Consider the following 16458-nt stretch of genomic DNA (forward strand, 5'->3'; position numbering starts at 1 on the left):
AGCACTCAGCCAGCGAGTGCAGATGGCCATGGGACCTTGCTCACATGCCAGTGAGTTTGCTGGGCTTTAACTCTCTCCTGGCAATCAGCAGGTTCCTGGGATGTGAGGTGTTGTCTCCCTGGTGCCTGCCCAATAGACATCCTGGGAAACCACATCTGGAAGGCATTTGCTGCGCACAGCTGTGCCTGACCTCCAGGCTGTGGTCAGCTGCTGTCTCTCTTAGTGCTGATAACATCCTGTTTCATCTGGCATTTGCAAACTGTTTCATGCTCCAAAAGGCAAGTCCATAATGTCCAAGAAATCTTGGAAGTTGATCAGGAGCTCTGGAGAGGTGTGAGGAGTAAAGGCTCTTGGCACTTCTCTGGAGACACAGAGAGCTTTAGAGGAGCCGGGATCAAACAAAACAGCTGTGCTATCTAGCAGTGGGTTGGATGAGCTCTGCTGAGCATTGCTATTTCCTATCCAGACTGCGAGGAGGAGGTGAGTAACGTGTACACAACAAAAGCAGCTGGGCAGAGGATGTAGAACATTCATGTGCTTCCCCTAACCGGCAGTGCTGCCACATCCTCTGTTACTCCCACAAACCTCACTCTCTTCAGTACACTTTGGAAAGCCCCAGTTTCTGGAAATGACATCACCTTCTTTCTTTTTGAGAAACATGAAAAAGCAAACCAGACCTTTGTGGTATTCAGCATGTGCCAACTGAATACCTAGCACTGCTGTGATTTCTCTGAAAGGAACCAGTTGTGACAAAGGCTGTGCAACGCCACAACGTCATTTCCTGCAAGGAGAGGTTGCTTGTTTCCCCTGCCTGGCCTAACAGGAGAGATCTCCAAGAGCCTGAAATATGTAAAGAGTGCTTTGATGAGGGTGACTGGGAAACGGACTTCCTCCACTCGCTTGGAGGTCACGTGTTTGCCGCGAGACCCCCCAGAGAGTGGGTGGCTGTTTTGGGGAGCATGCTGCACCACAAATGGGGCCGCAGGCAGTGCAGCACTGCCAGGACATGACGGTGGCAGAGGTCCCTGCTTCCTGTCCCCCTATGACCAGAGCTAGCCATAGGGTAACTGTGGGTACTGAATAAGGCACGGGGTACTCTCTGATACAGGCGTACAGGCTGCTCCCAACATTGAGCCCCAGGATCCTTCCCTCTGCATGAGCACAAGGCCTCTGCCAACAGCCCAGACTTAGCAAAATTTTTAGGCAACAGCGCATCTCACAAGTGTTGCCTGCACCTCCCGCAGACTGCTCCACACCTCCTGAAGGAGACGCCTGGCCCCAACAGGGACCTCTAAGTCATCTCGAGGGGTCAGCAGTGCCCAGGCTATGGGGAGCTGGTGCTGCACCGGCACCTGTCTGGTGGCAAGGAGGGTCCCTCAGTAGCAGCTTCTTGGAGAGATGGAAACCAAATTGAACCATCCTGCCCTGGGAGTCCCGAGGGCACAGCTGGGTCGGCGGTACCATCCACACAGGGGGACTGTGCCAGCTTGGACATTTACTTCTGCCTTTTCAAATGCTCTCCTCCAGCATGAGAGCTCAGCAGCAAAATCCATACCATGGGCCACAGCAGAGGTTCCACCTGTGCAGCACCGTGATGGAAAGCGGGTGATGCTGACTCCCTGCTTTCCGTTGTACCGCTGACACAGAGGGATGGTGCAGGGAGCCACTCACCTCCGATTCCCTGCACAGCGATACTTGGGTAGGGTTGAGCGAGGACTCATCAGAATACCCTTCCAAATTACTTCCTCTCAGTCCCAGGAAGGGGAAGAGGCACACATGCTTTTACAGTGAGAAAATGGCCCTCACTGCTCTGTCCATCCTCACTGCCCTTCTCTGAATTTGCTGGGAAGCCCATTCCTCCTGGCCTCTGCCTGCAGACGCAGGACGTTTGCAGCTTGCTGTGCATATGATGTTGTGACATCTGTCCTGGCTCGCTCAGAAGTGGGACAAAGAGTTGCACCACCTGTAAACGAAGGAGTTATTTCTCCAGCAGAGGCCTGATCCCAGCGCCCAGCCACATGTGTGTCCTGGCAGCAGTGGGAGCTGCACTCACAGACAGCAGTCTCCTTTGCTCCAAAACCGGGCAGAATAAATAACTTAGAACAGCAGAAAGCACCCTCAGGCCTACCCCTGGCTCAGTCTGACTGGCGCTGTTGACAGGTTTGCACAACCTCTCCCCGTGATTTCTCACTTTCCCGGTTACGCAAGGCTTGCGTTGTCGTTAAACGTCGAAGCGGCACACCTCGAGGAAACGCTGTGTGCCTCGGAAAGCTGCAGCCACGCACCCTGCCACCCCATCAGCAGTGCCCGCGTCCCCAGCACCGCGCTGGCCATGGCACCGCTTGTCTCACAGGCTCTACTGCCCTGGGTCAGCTTTCACCCACCCAAAACTCCGCTTTTAGCAAAACCGCAGACCCAGCAACGGGGCTTGTGCTCTCAGCCAAAAGACAAAAGGGCTGGTGATGGGAAAAACAACAGCATGCAGTGTTACTAGAGCGGCTTTCAGAAAACCTTCCCATATTAAATAGCTGTTCAGTGATCAAAGAAACAATGCAAGAAACAGGCAAGGGAGCAATGCTATCTGCACAGCTCATCACAGTCCAAAAGCTAATTCAAGATCCTTTAATGGGGATTACCAGTAAATACCCAGAATAAAGATAATACAAAAGACAGCCTCAAAGAAGAACAACATGGCACATAGTGCTGGTTAAAAGTGCTCAGTTTCAGTCTGCCTCTGCTCAGGTCATGACTCTGAGGTTGTTAGGAGCAAGTTACACCACGTAGGTCACGACGATGCACAGTGGAGGCTCTGGGACTTCATGGCATTTACTTATGCGTTGATGAAGCCTGAAGGTCCTGAGCCTGGGCCTTGTTCTCGCATGGCACAGCCACCGCCATGGGCACACAGCAAATACCACAGGACAGTTTTCTCACTTTCCTTTGTCCCAGGCATGAGCGTAGTGCTGCAGTAGGCATGCAGACATTTGCTACATGCATTTCCAAGGAAAAAAAAATGTTCATCTTCCCTTGTAGCAGTGTTCAGGGGCTTCATGCAACTTCATCAACGTATGACACTTTCTGCATTGTTTCAATAGGAGGGCAGCCACAAAAATTTGTGCTCCTTCCCTGGCAGGTGCTATGGCCTGAAAGAGCAAGTCCAAGGTACGTGCACCATGACTTAAATTTGGAGGAGACATTTGCAAACACAGAGACCTGAGAAATGTTAGTCTCAATAAAGGCATTGGCAGGAAAGAGCAATTATAGCTAAAAAGGACTAATTCCAAATAACACTGCTGGCAAATACCAGTATAACCATTCAAATAAGACACAGGGAGGACACATCCACTGCCTTATACATGATTATGTCAGTCAAACCAGAATAAAGAGTGGAAGGTACTAGATTTCAAACCAGCAGTATTTTATACTTTTTTTCTCTCTTTTACTTGGGAACAAAGATGATGAGGAATCCAGTCCTCTGGCTGCTAGGTAAATAATAAAGCTTCACAGGAATAGGATGTACCACCTTTTTGAAAAATTCAAGACTACGGTCTCACTTTGCTTGTATTTCTGTAATATCTGGTACCCTGCTGGAAGAGTACTGTGTTTGAGTAAAAGGTCTTCCTAGCACATAGGAATGCAAACACCTCCAGACAGAAGACAGGCAAGCATGCAAATCAAAACCTTTTTTTGCTTACTAAAATAGAAATGTCATATATTTAATAGAAAATAAATGGGAGGAGGTTTATTAACAGCACATTTTCTGTTTTTCTATTTACATGCACAAACAAGCATGTGTTATGTTTATTTAAAATTACATAAAATACATTCCCCTAAAGAAAAAAAACAAAAGGAGTTAATATGAAAGTCAATATGTTTAGTTGGAAAATGAATATATTGCATATAAATATAATATGCACATGGTTAATGTTTCTAAACCTAATCCAATATGGAACTCAGATTCCCCCAGCTTAATACATTTTACGACTAAGCTGCATGCCTTAATGGCCATTCATAAAACACTTAGCCTAACATCCAAAAACCAGTATGTACACTGAAACCTGGGCTAAGCCATTCAAGGCATCACCGTCTGAGAGTCCGAGCCCACTGCGTCTTGTACCAGTGCTGGTGCTGGCTGTTGCAGTTCCTCCCTTCCTGCCAGCCACCAGACCCTTCACTGAGCTCTTCCACCCCTAAAGAAATGAACAAACAAACAAACACACACCCCCCCAGATCTCCCCAAACTGAACTATGACTACTCCCCCTGCTTACTGACTGGGTTTAGTTTGCTGAAACAGCTTTGCCATGGGTTTAGCAATCATGGCAGCCAGCACCAAGGAGGGGCGTTCAGAAGCCATCTGACCTCCATGGTCTCTGCCTAACTACACCCATGCTGTGAAGCTGGCAGGTGCTCAAATTTCTGTTTTATTCCCCAGCTTGCCTTCCTCACTGCTGCAAAGCATCTCCAGAGCATCCAGCACCCCATTCCAGCAGCACCTGGCTACACTTACCGGGTTTGAGGCAGTGGGCTCTGGCACAGAGGCTGGACATACCCTGAACCCAGCAGAAAGCCATGCTACACCCACTTCAAACCCCCCCCCTCCCGCCCATTGCTCCCAGGCACAGGAGCAGCAGGACCCACGGGTGGTCAGCATGATGGTGGCTGTCAAGCCACCACGGCTGCTTCTGCATTTGCACTCCAGCTTCCCACGTGCAAGTCCTCCAGGCGGGTGCATGCCAGCAGCACGTGCACGGCTGGCTTCTGCAAGAACCACTACCTCCTGGAAACAGAGAAGAAGAGCAATGGGGAGCAAGAGGGGAAAGAGCAAACTGAGATGTAAGGTGATGGCAGAGGGAAGATGGGGCAGGTGAAGTGGGAAGCCTGGCAGAGAGACAGGGGACACCGGGGCAAACAGGAATGCTTGATGTGAAGGATGGTTTGTTGATTCCCTCAGCCAGAAAAGATGACTCTTACCCGAAATGCAGTGAATGCACTCAGAATCTGTGCCCAGATGCATACCTCTGAGATATACAAATCCCATTTATTTTCTTTTCTCACCCAGTTATTTCAGGAATGAGTGATGGAGCCAGCAGTCACAGCTGATGATCACAATCAGCAATCTATTTGTATTGTTTCCATTTCAGACTGAGAAGGGGATAATTTGCTTTTGGTTCAGAGTAGTAGAATGCTTATACTGTTTATACTGAAGTAAAATAATTTCAGATTCATAATCTGAAGGCTTGGAGAGAGGCTTGAATGCTGCTTCCTGGCTGAATGCACCTATTTGTTCATTAACACATAATGCAGACATGAAGATCTGGCAGCTCTGACTGCCTGTGTTACACTCCTGAGATGAACGTATTCTTTGCTTGAAGTCTGTGTGTAGGCAGGAGAGCCTTATTAGGGCAGCCTAGTGACGCCTAGAGTACTTTCAGCTCCAGTTCTCACCAACAGAAGATGAAAACCTTCAAAAGTCCAAGTCCAGTCAGATTCTCAAACAGTATACAGTAGCCAGAAACTAAATGTGTGAAATCCAGACTCTGTGTTCTTTTGTTTGGTTGTTGGGTTGTTTGTTTGTTTGTTTGTTTTTTAAATCTAGTGCGAAAACAAGAGATTGCCTAGTTATTGATTCCTGCTGGTAAGAAGTATCAGAAAACACTCATCTTCTCCTGCAGCCAATTTTTTACGATGCGAGTTATAGAACACTGGAACAGGTTGCCCAGAAAGGTGGTGGAGGCCCCATCCCTGGAAACGTTGAAGGCCAGGCTGGATGCGGCTCTGAGCAACCTGACCTAGTCAGGGATGTCCCTGCTCCTTGCAGGGGGGTTGGACTAGATGACCTTTGAAGGTCCCTTCCAACCCTAACCATTCTATGATTCTAATTAACGTGGCAAATGTAAGCACCCAAATATTCAGATGCTTTAAATAGCTGCTTGGGATAGCTTGCTGGTAAGGCAGACGTAGGGTGCAAAGTTTAAAGAAACGTAACTGACAGACCAGATATGCACCTAGTCGGTACAAAGGAAAATTGCGGGGACTCAGAAGGAACCAATAAAATAACTTGATTTGTATGCCTAAGACTTTTCATCAAGAGGACTCAAATATATTTGTTACAAAGGGTGTTTTTCAGAGATCCAAAATACTTTATCTTATGCATTACTCTGGCACACATGGTCCCTTTTTACAAGGTGCTGATGCAAATTTAACAGCTGGGAGGTCATGCTGTCATCCAGAGGGACCTGGTCTGGCTGGAGAAATGGGCCAAGAGGAACTTAATGAAATTCAACAAGAAGAAGTTTGAAGTCCTGCACTTGGAGAAGAACAACCCCAGGCACCAGTACATGCTGGGGGCCAACCAGCTGGAAAGCAGCTTGGCAGAACAGGATCTGGAGATGCTGATGGACACCAAGATGAATATAAGCCAGCAATGTGCCCTTATTGCAAAGAATGCTAACAGTGTCCTCAGTTGCACAGGGAGGAGTGATGCCAGCAGGTTGAAGGAGGTGGTCCTCCTCTACTCAGCACTGGTGAGGCCACCGCTTGAGCAAGTCCATGGAAATGCTGCAAAGGTGATCAAGAAACAGGAGAATCTGACATATGAGGAGAACCTGAGAGAGCTGGGACTGCTCAGCCTGGAGAAAAGAAAGCTCAAGGGGATCTTATCCATGTGTAAAAATACCTGATGAGGGTAGTGTAAAGGAAGTGGAGCCAGACTTCTCTCAGTGGTGCCCATTGACAGGACCAGAGGCAATGGGCACAAACTGGAACACAGAAGGTTGCCTCTGAACATCAGGAAACATCTTTGCTATGAGAGTGACTGAACTTTTTGCCTAGAGAGTTTGTGGAGTCTCTGTTCTTGGAGATGCTCAAAACCCAACTGGAAACAGTCCAGAGCAATCCGCTCTAGCTGACCCTGATTTCAGCTGGGAGGCTGGACTAGGTCTCCAGAGGTCCCTTCCAACCTCAGCTACTCTGCAAGTCCGAGATTCACGTCTGTCTCTTTATGGGGAGAACTGCACTGCAGGTCCTAACAGTAGCAGACACGCTGGTCTCAGATGCACAAGGCAGTAAGAAGGTCCTGTGCTCCTACTCTGGTTTTATGCTCATGGTGGGCTATTTGGTGCTGTTTGCAGCAGCAATGTTTATCTGTTTCTGCTGTTTATCTATTTTCTGCTGTTTATCTATTTCTGTTTTACCAAGAAGATCCCTAAAGCAGCACAGACTCTCTGTGTTGGGGAGTAGAAATTTCTTTGTCACACAGTTTTCTTAGACTGGTGTCTTACGGGCTTCTGGACATCTGTAGAGTACTTCTAAAGGACACACAGAAAGTACCTAAGGAAAGTGGGCGTGTCACAAAAAGCCTTCAACCAACCATTCAGGAAAAAGATTTTAAAGTATCTATCAATTGGGCAGAGAGAGGAAAAAGGATCGCTGTTATTTGGTCAATCTGATCAAACTGAAGTGGTAGTGATGCACCTTTGTACCCCTAAAAACAGGTTTCAGCTAAGGAATTTGAACCATTGCTAAGGATATGGGTGGCAGGAATTGCTGTCTGTCACAGGAGTACTACAGTAAGACTCTCCAAACCACCTGTTTATCTCTGAATAAATGCTAAGTGAAGGCTTACCTTTTTTATTCTTTTCCTATTGTCACCTTGGAAGGAACTAGTTCCCAGCAAGGGACTGCCAAGCATCAGCTCTGTCAGACTTACACCATCTGCATGTGGTGGGACATGGAGACAATATTCACCAACCAGGACTGGAGTGTGCCCTTTAGTGCCCTCTGACTTTGATCCATCGCTCACAGCAGTGAGGAAACGGTCATTTTCCTTTACTTAGGTGAAACATTAATCCTCTGACAGTAACGTTGCAATGGGAGCAAATGGCTATCACAGATGCAGCAGACATCAGAAGTGGCTGCAGTGCAAACCAGGTGAAGGCAAGCATCAGGGAAGTTCTGGTGAAGAGCAATGAAACAGCAGAGCTTCAGTTCCTTCAGACATTTGCCACCTCTGGCAGCCCAAAAAAAAAGGAGGAAAAATCTATCCAGCCTATTTATGATGACAACATCAACTTCCTATGGAGCAAGAATCTCAATTCACAGCCAAGGTGGGGGGGAAACAACAGTATGGGAGTTGGGACTAATAAATTGACTAATTCCACGTTTTTTAAGAGGGGAAAGATACTGAGTTTTAGAAGTGGATGAAAGTGGTTAGTTAGTAAAATGGGCTTCTTTTAGTCTGCAAGATATTTCCTTTAGGATTCACCTGTGATTAGACTTACAGCAACAGCAGGGAATGCTACTCATGCTGTGCAAAATGGCATAATTTTGTGGCCAGAAAACTGGCCTCTGGAGGGCAATTTCCCCTAGGCTAGCTGCAGTGCTTTTACTCTGAATAGCTCTACAGGTACATGGCCTCTGGGCATAGCTCTGCGGGCTGGGCTTAGGCTACTTAGGCTGAGACTCTGTGGAAACCAGCCCTGAGACAGACCCCGTGCACAAGTGCAGTCTTTTCTGCTTTACAGACTTGGTTTTATTACTTTATATGTCGATAAAGAATGGGTCCACTGTTCAGCAGCAACTGGCTGCTTGAGGCAGATATGCACCAACTTCTCTGTTAATCTTAGAGCAGGGGGCTGGAAATGCCAAATTCCACTTCTGGTGCTCATTCCAGCTATGACTTTAAGTGACATGAAATCATCCCTTTAGCCATCACCTGCTGCAAACAAAAGCAATCAGTTTGACAGGCAAAGCAAAAAAATATTATGCAGTTGTATCCTGGCTGCACAAAGACTGTCTTTATGAAAGTACCACTGGATGTCAAATATGACTGTTCACTCCTAGCAGCGTTAGCACGGTGCTGACGCGGTATGATGAGATCATTGTTTTTGTCAGTCTGCATACAGACAAGATACACTTCTTATTCACATGCAGTCATCACTGACCACATGCTACACAACTCTGCTTAATGGTCATCATAATCGCAGCAGGATGTCCGAAACATGCCAACATTTAAGGGCTGTGCTATTCCAGTAATTGAAGGTAAGAGGGTTCCTAGTCCGTATCACCAGGGTTAGACAGGGTGTGCTCACAGGACAACGGTCCTTCTAGTATCTGCTGGCTCCCTTCTCCCTCCCTGATATGCTGTCTACTTTAAACAAATTGACTCCTCAGGTCCCACAGCATTGGCAGATATGCTTCACAGCAGTGAAGTCCACCAGCAGCAATTTCAAGAGTAAATGTTGTCATCTCAAATAAAGCCTGTGGCTGCAGACACTCCCAAACTTGGGGAAGGTCCAGATCTGTCTGCTCCAGCTGTAGCTCCCTCTCTGCTCAGCCAATGGGCCAACAGTGACAAGCTATCCTTATCCTACAAGTCATCTGCAGGAGTTTGCATGTGACTGAACGCTCCAAGACATGGGGAGCCAAAATGAGAAGGTCTCTGATGGATCTGTAACCAGGAGTCAATGGCTGCATGTTCTCATGTCTTGCTAGTCAGCTGCAGGGCAGGCAGCAACCCTTGCTGGCTTGCTTTCCTCTCTGCCAGCCACAGACCTCCAGCCACATGACATAGCCCTAAGGCAGATCTTGCTGAAAGCCCCATATAATTCAAGGGAAGCAGGCTTATTCTAGAGAGCTAGCCTCAAGGAACATCTCAGAGGTCTCAACCTCTCTCTGAGCAAGAACTTTAAAAAACATTTCTAAGCTTTCACTACTGCGATATTCTTCCTTATTACCCAACGTGTTGCAAAAGCACCCAGATTTGCCCATACTCCTTCACTCTGGAGCATTAGTCACAGATAAATTTAACACTGCACTTATGTCTCTTTTTCTGTTCTTTCTCCTTCCCACACATTTCTGTCCTAGGGGAAAACTCCTTTTATAAAGACCTTCAGGGACAAAACAGTTGTCCCTAGACGGACAAGCAGAAGCCAGTGAAACTGAACAGAAAGGAAGCAAGTGACAAAACTACATGTCTTGCCTCGTTCAGATTTTGGGGGGAAGAGTCTCTGAATTCTCCCTCAGTGGGGCATTACTGAGATGACCCAAAAGGCTAGATGAATAAAACATTGTTCAAGCTTCTAAATAAAGAGTCCATGAAAAAACCTCTGACAGTTTTTATGAGCCTTCCTCTGTCTGCTTACTGAGAGATGAAAAGAAACTGGATACTAGCCTCAGTGGCTCATCGTTTATTTCACTTTGAGCTGCTGGCTTTTTATATTAGGAAAATTTTACCTCTCTGGTCCACCTGCAGAAAAGAACACACTTGTCAAATTTAAGGCTTCTTGCAAGGTTTTTTTTTTTTATTAGTACATATGTAATTATATATAAAAGGTCATATATAAAAATGTATGCACATATAGCTTTATGTATTTAATAGTATGTATGTGCAAATAGAAAAGTAAGCTTGATTATATATACTGACATAATTCCTCAAAGGCTGGATAGTTTCTCCGTATTTTCTCATTTCCATGGGGTTAGGGAGTCACTTTGGAATGTGTTACTGCATTTTGCATGTGTACTGTACAGGTCTTCTGTTGTCTCAGCACCTCTCCCAGTATTTTGGTACCAGAGAAAGAAAGGACCCATTGCCACCAAAAATAAGTTACTGTCCAATACGCAAAAACACATTCTTCCAGGCAATAGGAAAGCCTTAAAAAAGGAAAAGCTACTCATCATATAGTAAGGATTGGAGGGTAACAGAGCTTTAGATTCATTTGAGCTCACTGCAACCCTGTGAGTAAACCTAAGTTTAACACAGGCCCAGAGGATGTAAAGCCAAGTCAAGAACAATAACTCAGTTCATGTCAAAGCCCAGTAAAGAGATTTCTTTTGACAGCTCCTGTTTCATGCTCCCAGTGAGCTTACTGGCTTCCTGCACAGGCACACGAGCCTGACCTCTCCCATTCACCCACAAGTTGGCTGCATATAAAATGGCCATTAATTCCAGCTGGCGCATGGGTTTGGCTGAGGCCCTTCCTTCCGGCCAGCACCAGGGAAAAAGCTGGAGGTATGTGTGCAGGGATGAGACAGAAACAAGCAGTAACCCATAGACTTCCACTGTGAGCTGTCTGGTTTGATCATCTGCTCTTAATTGATCATCTATGGTCACACCAACATTTAAGCAAAAATACTAAGAGCTGATAAAGATCAAGAAGGGGAGGCATATTCTCCCCAGAAGCACAAGCCACATGTAAGAGCAGCCCACTGGATCTGACAAGAATTTAATAAACAAAGCATTCTAAAATCTGTGTTGCAGAGTATTATAAATGCTACTTTTCTTTTTTACAGTCTTTTAGTTTACAAGCTGAGTAGTTATTTTAACCTAAGCTAAGTGTGAAGACAAGCATCACAAACATCTTCCCCCAAGAAGGCTAGACACGCTTCTTTCCATATACAGACTACAGGGCTTCAGCACAGTTAGAAGAACATTTACAGGACAGTAACCTGAAACTGCTTTTGAAAAGGAAACACATTGGACATAACCTTGCAAGGTTACAACTGAATATTGACAAAGCCTTAGGATTCGTAAGACTGGCTGGTTTGCTTGTAGTTGAAAAAGATGGATCTGAAGGGAGAAGTGGACACTGATCTGCATATAGGACTTCTAGAATTGAAAACAGAACCAGCTGCCAGTACATTTTCAAAAGATTTGCAATATAGTCAACAGCAACTTTCTACATGAAACAGGCAACGAGACCTAAGACAAACAGGGCAGTGGCTATTCTGAAGTGCTCCATTAAACATTGCATCCTTACTGAAAGATTTAAACTCTAAGGACCAGACAAATAAGTAGTCAAAAAAGAATGTGGGGAATTATAATAATTCCATAAGAATTATCACTTGTTCTCGATTGTCTGATAGCTGGCAATGGAAACTTGTTTGTGCAATACAGGAGAGGTAGCAGTTCAACTTCAAATGCTCAGGATCTACAGGACACACAAAGCCAGCGGGGTTTGGGTCTGTGGGCTTTTGGGGGTTGTGTGTTGTTGTGGGGTTGGGTTTTGAGTGCACTCACTCTGAATATCAAAGTAGTAAACACATGTAGTTTAATCTGACAGTTAGAAACTTCAGCTTATACATTCTCATAACCAAAAGCTGAATTAAGTTTGAAATTATTGCCATTCTATACACTGCCATCCTCCCTTCCAAGCGTTACTATTTAGAAAAAAAAACCTGTAGAGTACTTAAACTGAAGTCACTTTGTGGAACTGTAAAAAGTTTATCTATTGTCATACAAAACTTTGTTTCCTTAGCCTCAACAGACAGAATTAGTGCCACAGCTGTTGGGTGACCAGTTCAACCCAAGAACAGCTAGAGCTCAAACCCGCCTTAAAATTAGATGATCAGAAATTACATGTGAGGGTTAAAAGAAGCCTTTAAGATGAATGAAACAGCTTTCAGAAGTTACATATGAAAGCAGACAGTTCGAATGAGACAAACTTTTCCAGTTGACAAAACAGATTGAGAGGAAATGCAGGTAGTCAGCAGTCAGTATCAGGAGACAGAAGAGTAGCAACGAAAGGAATTCAAATGGGAAAGACTTCATTTGAAAGCACAGAATAAAAATCAAAGCATTATTTAATAGTAGGCGGGAAAATAATAAAGCACTCAGGAGAGGGGATTTAGGTATTGTGCTGAGTGGCTGCAAATTTATCAAGCACAAAACACTCAGGAATATTTGCTTCTATAAAATGTTTTCAAGTGATTCCAGTGGTGTTTGCTTCTGTCAAGCATACCAGATTCCAATAACTCTATCATAAACATGGTCTCTTTTAAGTTTCACACAAAAATCTTAACAAGGGTTAGGGAACAGAAAAGAAAAAGCCAGGTCAGATGACAGAGCAAGGACAGAGCGCTTTCTTGGTAGAGTACCTCAAAGCAAAGCATCAACACTACTCCTCAATTTCAACACGTTTTGTGGCAAAGATATTAATCTCTAAAATCTTAATCCAGGCTGGCTAGTTACAATAGACAGGGAACTATCTGTGAGGTTTTTATACACTAAAGTTATTCTAAAAACTAAGGATAACTCAAAATCAGTTTTAGCCACATGTGAGTTAATTTCAGCAAAATACAAAATCCAAAACAGATGGTCGAGGTGTAAAAAAAACTCAAAAGAAAGACACATCCATTTATTGCTGTGAAGATTAATTAGAAATAAAATATATTAAAAATACCACAAATACTTAAAGCTGTCACGTGATAGCATCATTGAACAAAGAGCAAAAAACTCCTGTATTCCAAACAGATTGTATTCAAAATTTATTTTTAAATAAAAGAAAAAACAAGACAATGATTTTAAATAAACATATTCTACACATCTGTAGATCAACACAACTTTACATTAGCCATTTTTAACTTCTAGAAGTTGTTGCAGCATCTTCCACAACATTTGACAGTGTTGGTTTCCATTTCATAATCACAATACCCAAATGAAACTATTTGCTTAAGTGAAGCTTTATTTTTCATGACCAAAGATGGCTCCACTAATACAAAAGCACCTGTTAAACAATTATCCCCACTTAATTTTTTTAAATGAAGTCTGTTCAGCCTTTTTTTGGTTCTGTTCCATTGCCTGCATAGAAATCAGCATAAAGCTAAGTTGCAAGCTAAGCTTCACTTTAGCAGTGCAATGAATGGCATCAAACTTCACGAAACAGATGAAGATACAAACCTTGTCAGCAAAATTCAACTATGTAAAAAACAATACTAAACCCAGAATGTTTTCGTGGGTCACAACTAGACTAGCTTTCAGTGTGCAACCTTCCTCAGGAAAAGTGCTTCTTCCTGATTCACATGAAAAGAATGAAGCATGCATCAAAAGCCTTTGTTCCTACAGAAATGCCCACTAAAGGAGTTCCATGGTGTCATAAGGCAAAAGAGATATTAAGGTGGATGAAGCATTTTGGCCCAGAGTATGTTTTACAACACATACATACACATTACACTTGTGTAGCATATAACAGGTAAGGGATTGGCTCAGTAAGGTAAAAATGTCAATTTCTACAAATACATGTCATTATTGCTAATATGCTACACATTATCATCCAACTTTTAAAGCTGCTTCGTTGGTATTAGCCTTGTAATTAGCAGCTCACACTCATGGTGACAATATGCTATTCCATATGAATAAAAGTAAAGCAGCATACATACAATTATAAAAACAAAAGGCTTATGCAACATCCCTCTCTAGCTTTGCTGTGTTTTTTTTTTTAATTAAAAAGTATTCAAAGAAAACAAGTCCAGTTCACCACAAATTAGGAAGCCTCACAATGAGGTTGGAAACCAAGCTACAGGGAGCAGAGAGGGGAAAAACACAGCATGCATTATAATCTAGTCCTTTTAGTCATACCACTGGAATACAAAAGTCCAATTTAAAGGCTAGACTAACAGTAGAAGGCAAAAAGCCAAGAGTAGACTTAGTTTGATATTTAAATTAAGATTACAATTTTAATCAGTAACAGCAAACTCATCTGGCCCTTTAATATATTCACAATACCTACTGTAATTGAATACTTAATTATGACTAGTATATGTATGTTCACTTTAAAAAGATATTAAATACCTGCATCATGAAATTACATTCTTAAGACAACTGTGTAAGAAAATAGCTCATGTGAAATGTTTCTGCAATGTATTTCTGTACTTCTGCTCCCTTCTACCCTGTTGTGTACTACTACTTCTGTTTGTGTCATGTCCCCCCCGACTCCCCTGCCCCCCCCAAAGCATTCACTCACAGGGAAAAACAACAAACACCCCTTAAAAAAAGGATGGAAATATTGAAGGGGACCAGCTTGGCTAGTTACAGCACAGTGCTTAACAAGGTTCAAGACAGAACCAGATCAGAGTTGGCCAAAAGATGCCCACAACACGTGCCTAACCAGTAATTCCTTCCAACTCATTCTATCAAACTCAGTCCACTTTTGGTTCATTGCAATGACTAAAGTACTTCATATATACATATAAACACAAGACTCCAGCTTTACTTTGTAGCTTGTTTTTGCAAAGCGTTTTTACCTTTCCATTCATTTTGTTCTGCAGCAACTACAAGAGGTAGGCATAAAGCATTTAAGAGCTTCTTTCCCAAGGTCCTGTTACTAGCTCAATTTAGTAGGATAAAACAGAATCAGCTGTACTTCGGTGATTGTACAGCCTTGTACAATCCAGCTGGAAAATAGCTATGTGAACCCTGGATTTTCTAGGCTAGCACACCATGGAGTAAGAAGCTGTTCATATCCAGGAGGATACTTTTTTTTTTCTTTTTTTTAGAAGAGTTTACTGCAGAGTATTCCTATAGAAAGTAGATGCCAGGACCAATTCTCTCTGTTTCTATTTGTACACAGGAGTAAGGTACCATTTGGCCAAGACTACAGATGTATTTTCAGATGCAAGTGCCATGCAAAAATAAATTAAAGAACAGATACCAAAACATACAAGTAACAAAACTACTGAAGGTAGATTTTCTTAAAAGTATTTATATAAACAATTTATAATACTTTTCTTCCCCCTTCTTCTCTTTTTGACATTCACAGTTACAAAGCTGTGGCTATACATCAAGAATTTCTTCTGCGGTGCCTCCACAGCGTAATCTGTAGCGTCCTGTCCTCCAGCTAATAGTAGGGTCCCACAAAGCAGATAGGAAAATATAAATTGTCATGGATTCTCTGATGAACCAAGCTACTGCATAATCAAGTTTCGAAAAACACAGAGCACCACCCTAGGAATATAAAAAAACAAGTATTTAAGCATACTGATTATTCAAAAGGAAGTTTAAGGTCATTTAAAAGATTTGTGTTACACATAAATCTATTCTAAAGCTTATCATACAGATTTATGTATCAATAGCGTATTTTTTTATAAGCCAAGAACATCTTCCTGTTGAAGATATGATTACTCGTATTAAACATGAGGAGCTTGGCACAGTGACTTAGAAAAGAGACTTGTACGTAGAGGAAAAGGCAAGGTCAAGTGTGACAATTTCATTTTTTTTTGTTTCTGAAGCTCTGTAAAACTGTGTTCAAGCATACACTATTTTTTTTTTGCCACAGACCCCAGAAGAACAGCACCTAGACAGAATACTCCTGCACATTCCCAGAGGAGTGAAATTCAAATCTGGCCTACTGCAAAGGAAAAGTGGGACTAAGAAAAAAGTTTAGCCTCTCTATATTTTCTGCCCTGTTCAGAAGTTCCAGCTACATGCAGAGCTGGAACTCAAAGAGGCTTCAAAAGAGGAAAAGTAGGCACAAAGCTCTTTTACATGCTATGCATGGTGAGAAGGCACCCATTTGCCACCCTGACATGCTCTGTGGAGAGGTGTATGGCTACTGGGGGCTTGCATCAGGGATGTTACCAAGAGACTATCAATCTCATACAGCCCACGGACTATTATCCACTGCAGCTGTTTCACATGGCCGCCAGTGACACAGCCAAGAGCAGCGTGAAGAGTACCAAGAAGG

At 43.6% G+C, this 16458-nt stretch overlaps 1 protein-coding gene across 1 annotated transcript in view; it reads right to left on the reverse strand.

Annotated features, from left to right (window-relative positions):
- Nucleotides 1-13240: 13240 nt before the first annotated feature.
- Nucleotides 13241-16458, reverse strand: part of UGCG (UDP-glucose ceramide glucosyltransferase) — a 42882-nt gene continuing 39664 nt past the window's right edge. The window contains exon 9 of the mRNA XM_086770313.1: nt 13241-15719. Within this exon, the coding sequence (XP_086626439.1) occupies nt 15549-15719 (171 nt within the window). The 3' untranslated portion in view covers nt 13241-15548. The remainder of the gene's footprint in view (nt 15720-16458) is intronic.

This window comes from Chlamydotis macqueenii, chromosome Z (genome assembly GCF_036417535.1).
Source record: "Chlamydotis macqueenii isolate bChlMac1 chromosome Z, bChlMac1.mat, whole genome shotgun sequence".
Taxonomy (NCBI): Eukaryota; Metazoa; Chordata; class Aves; order Otidiformes; family Otididae; genus Chlamydotis; species Chlamydotis macqueenii.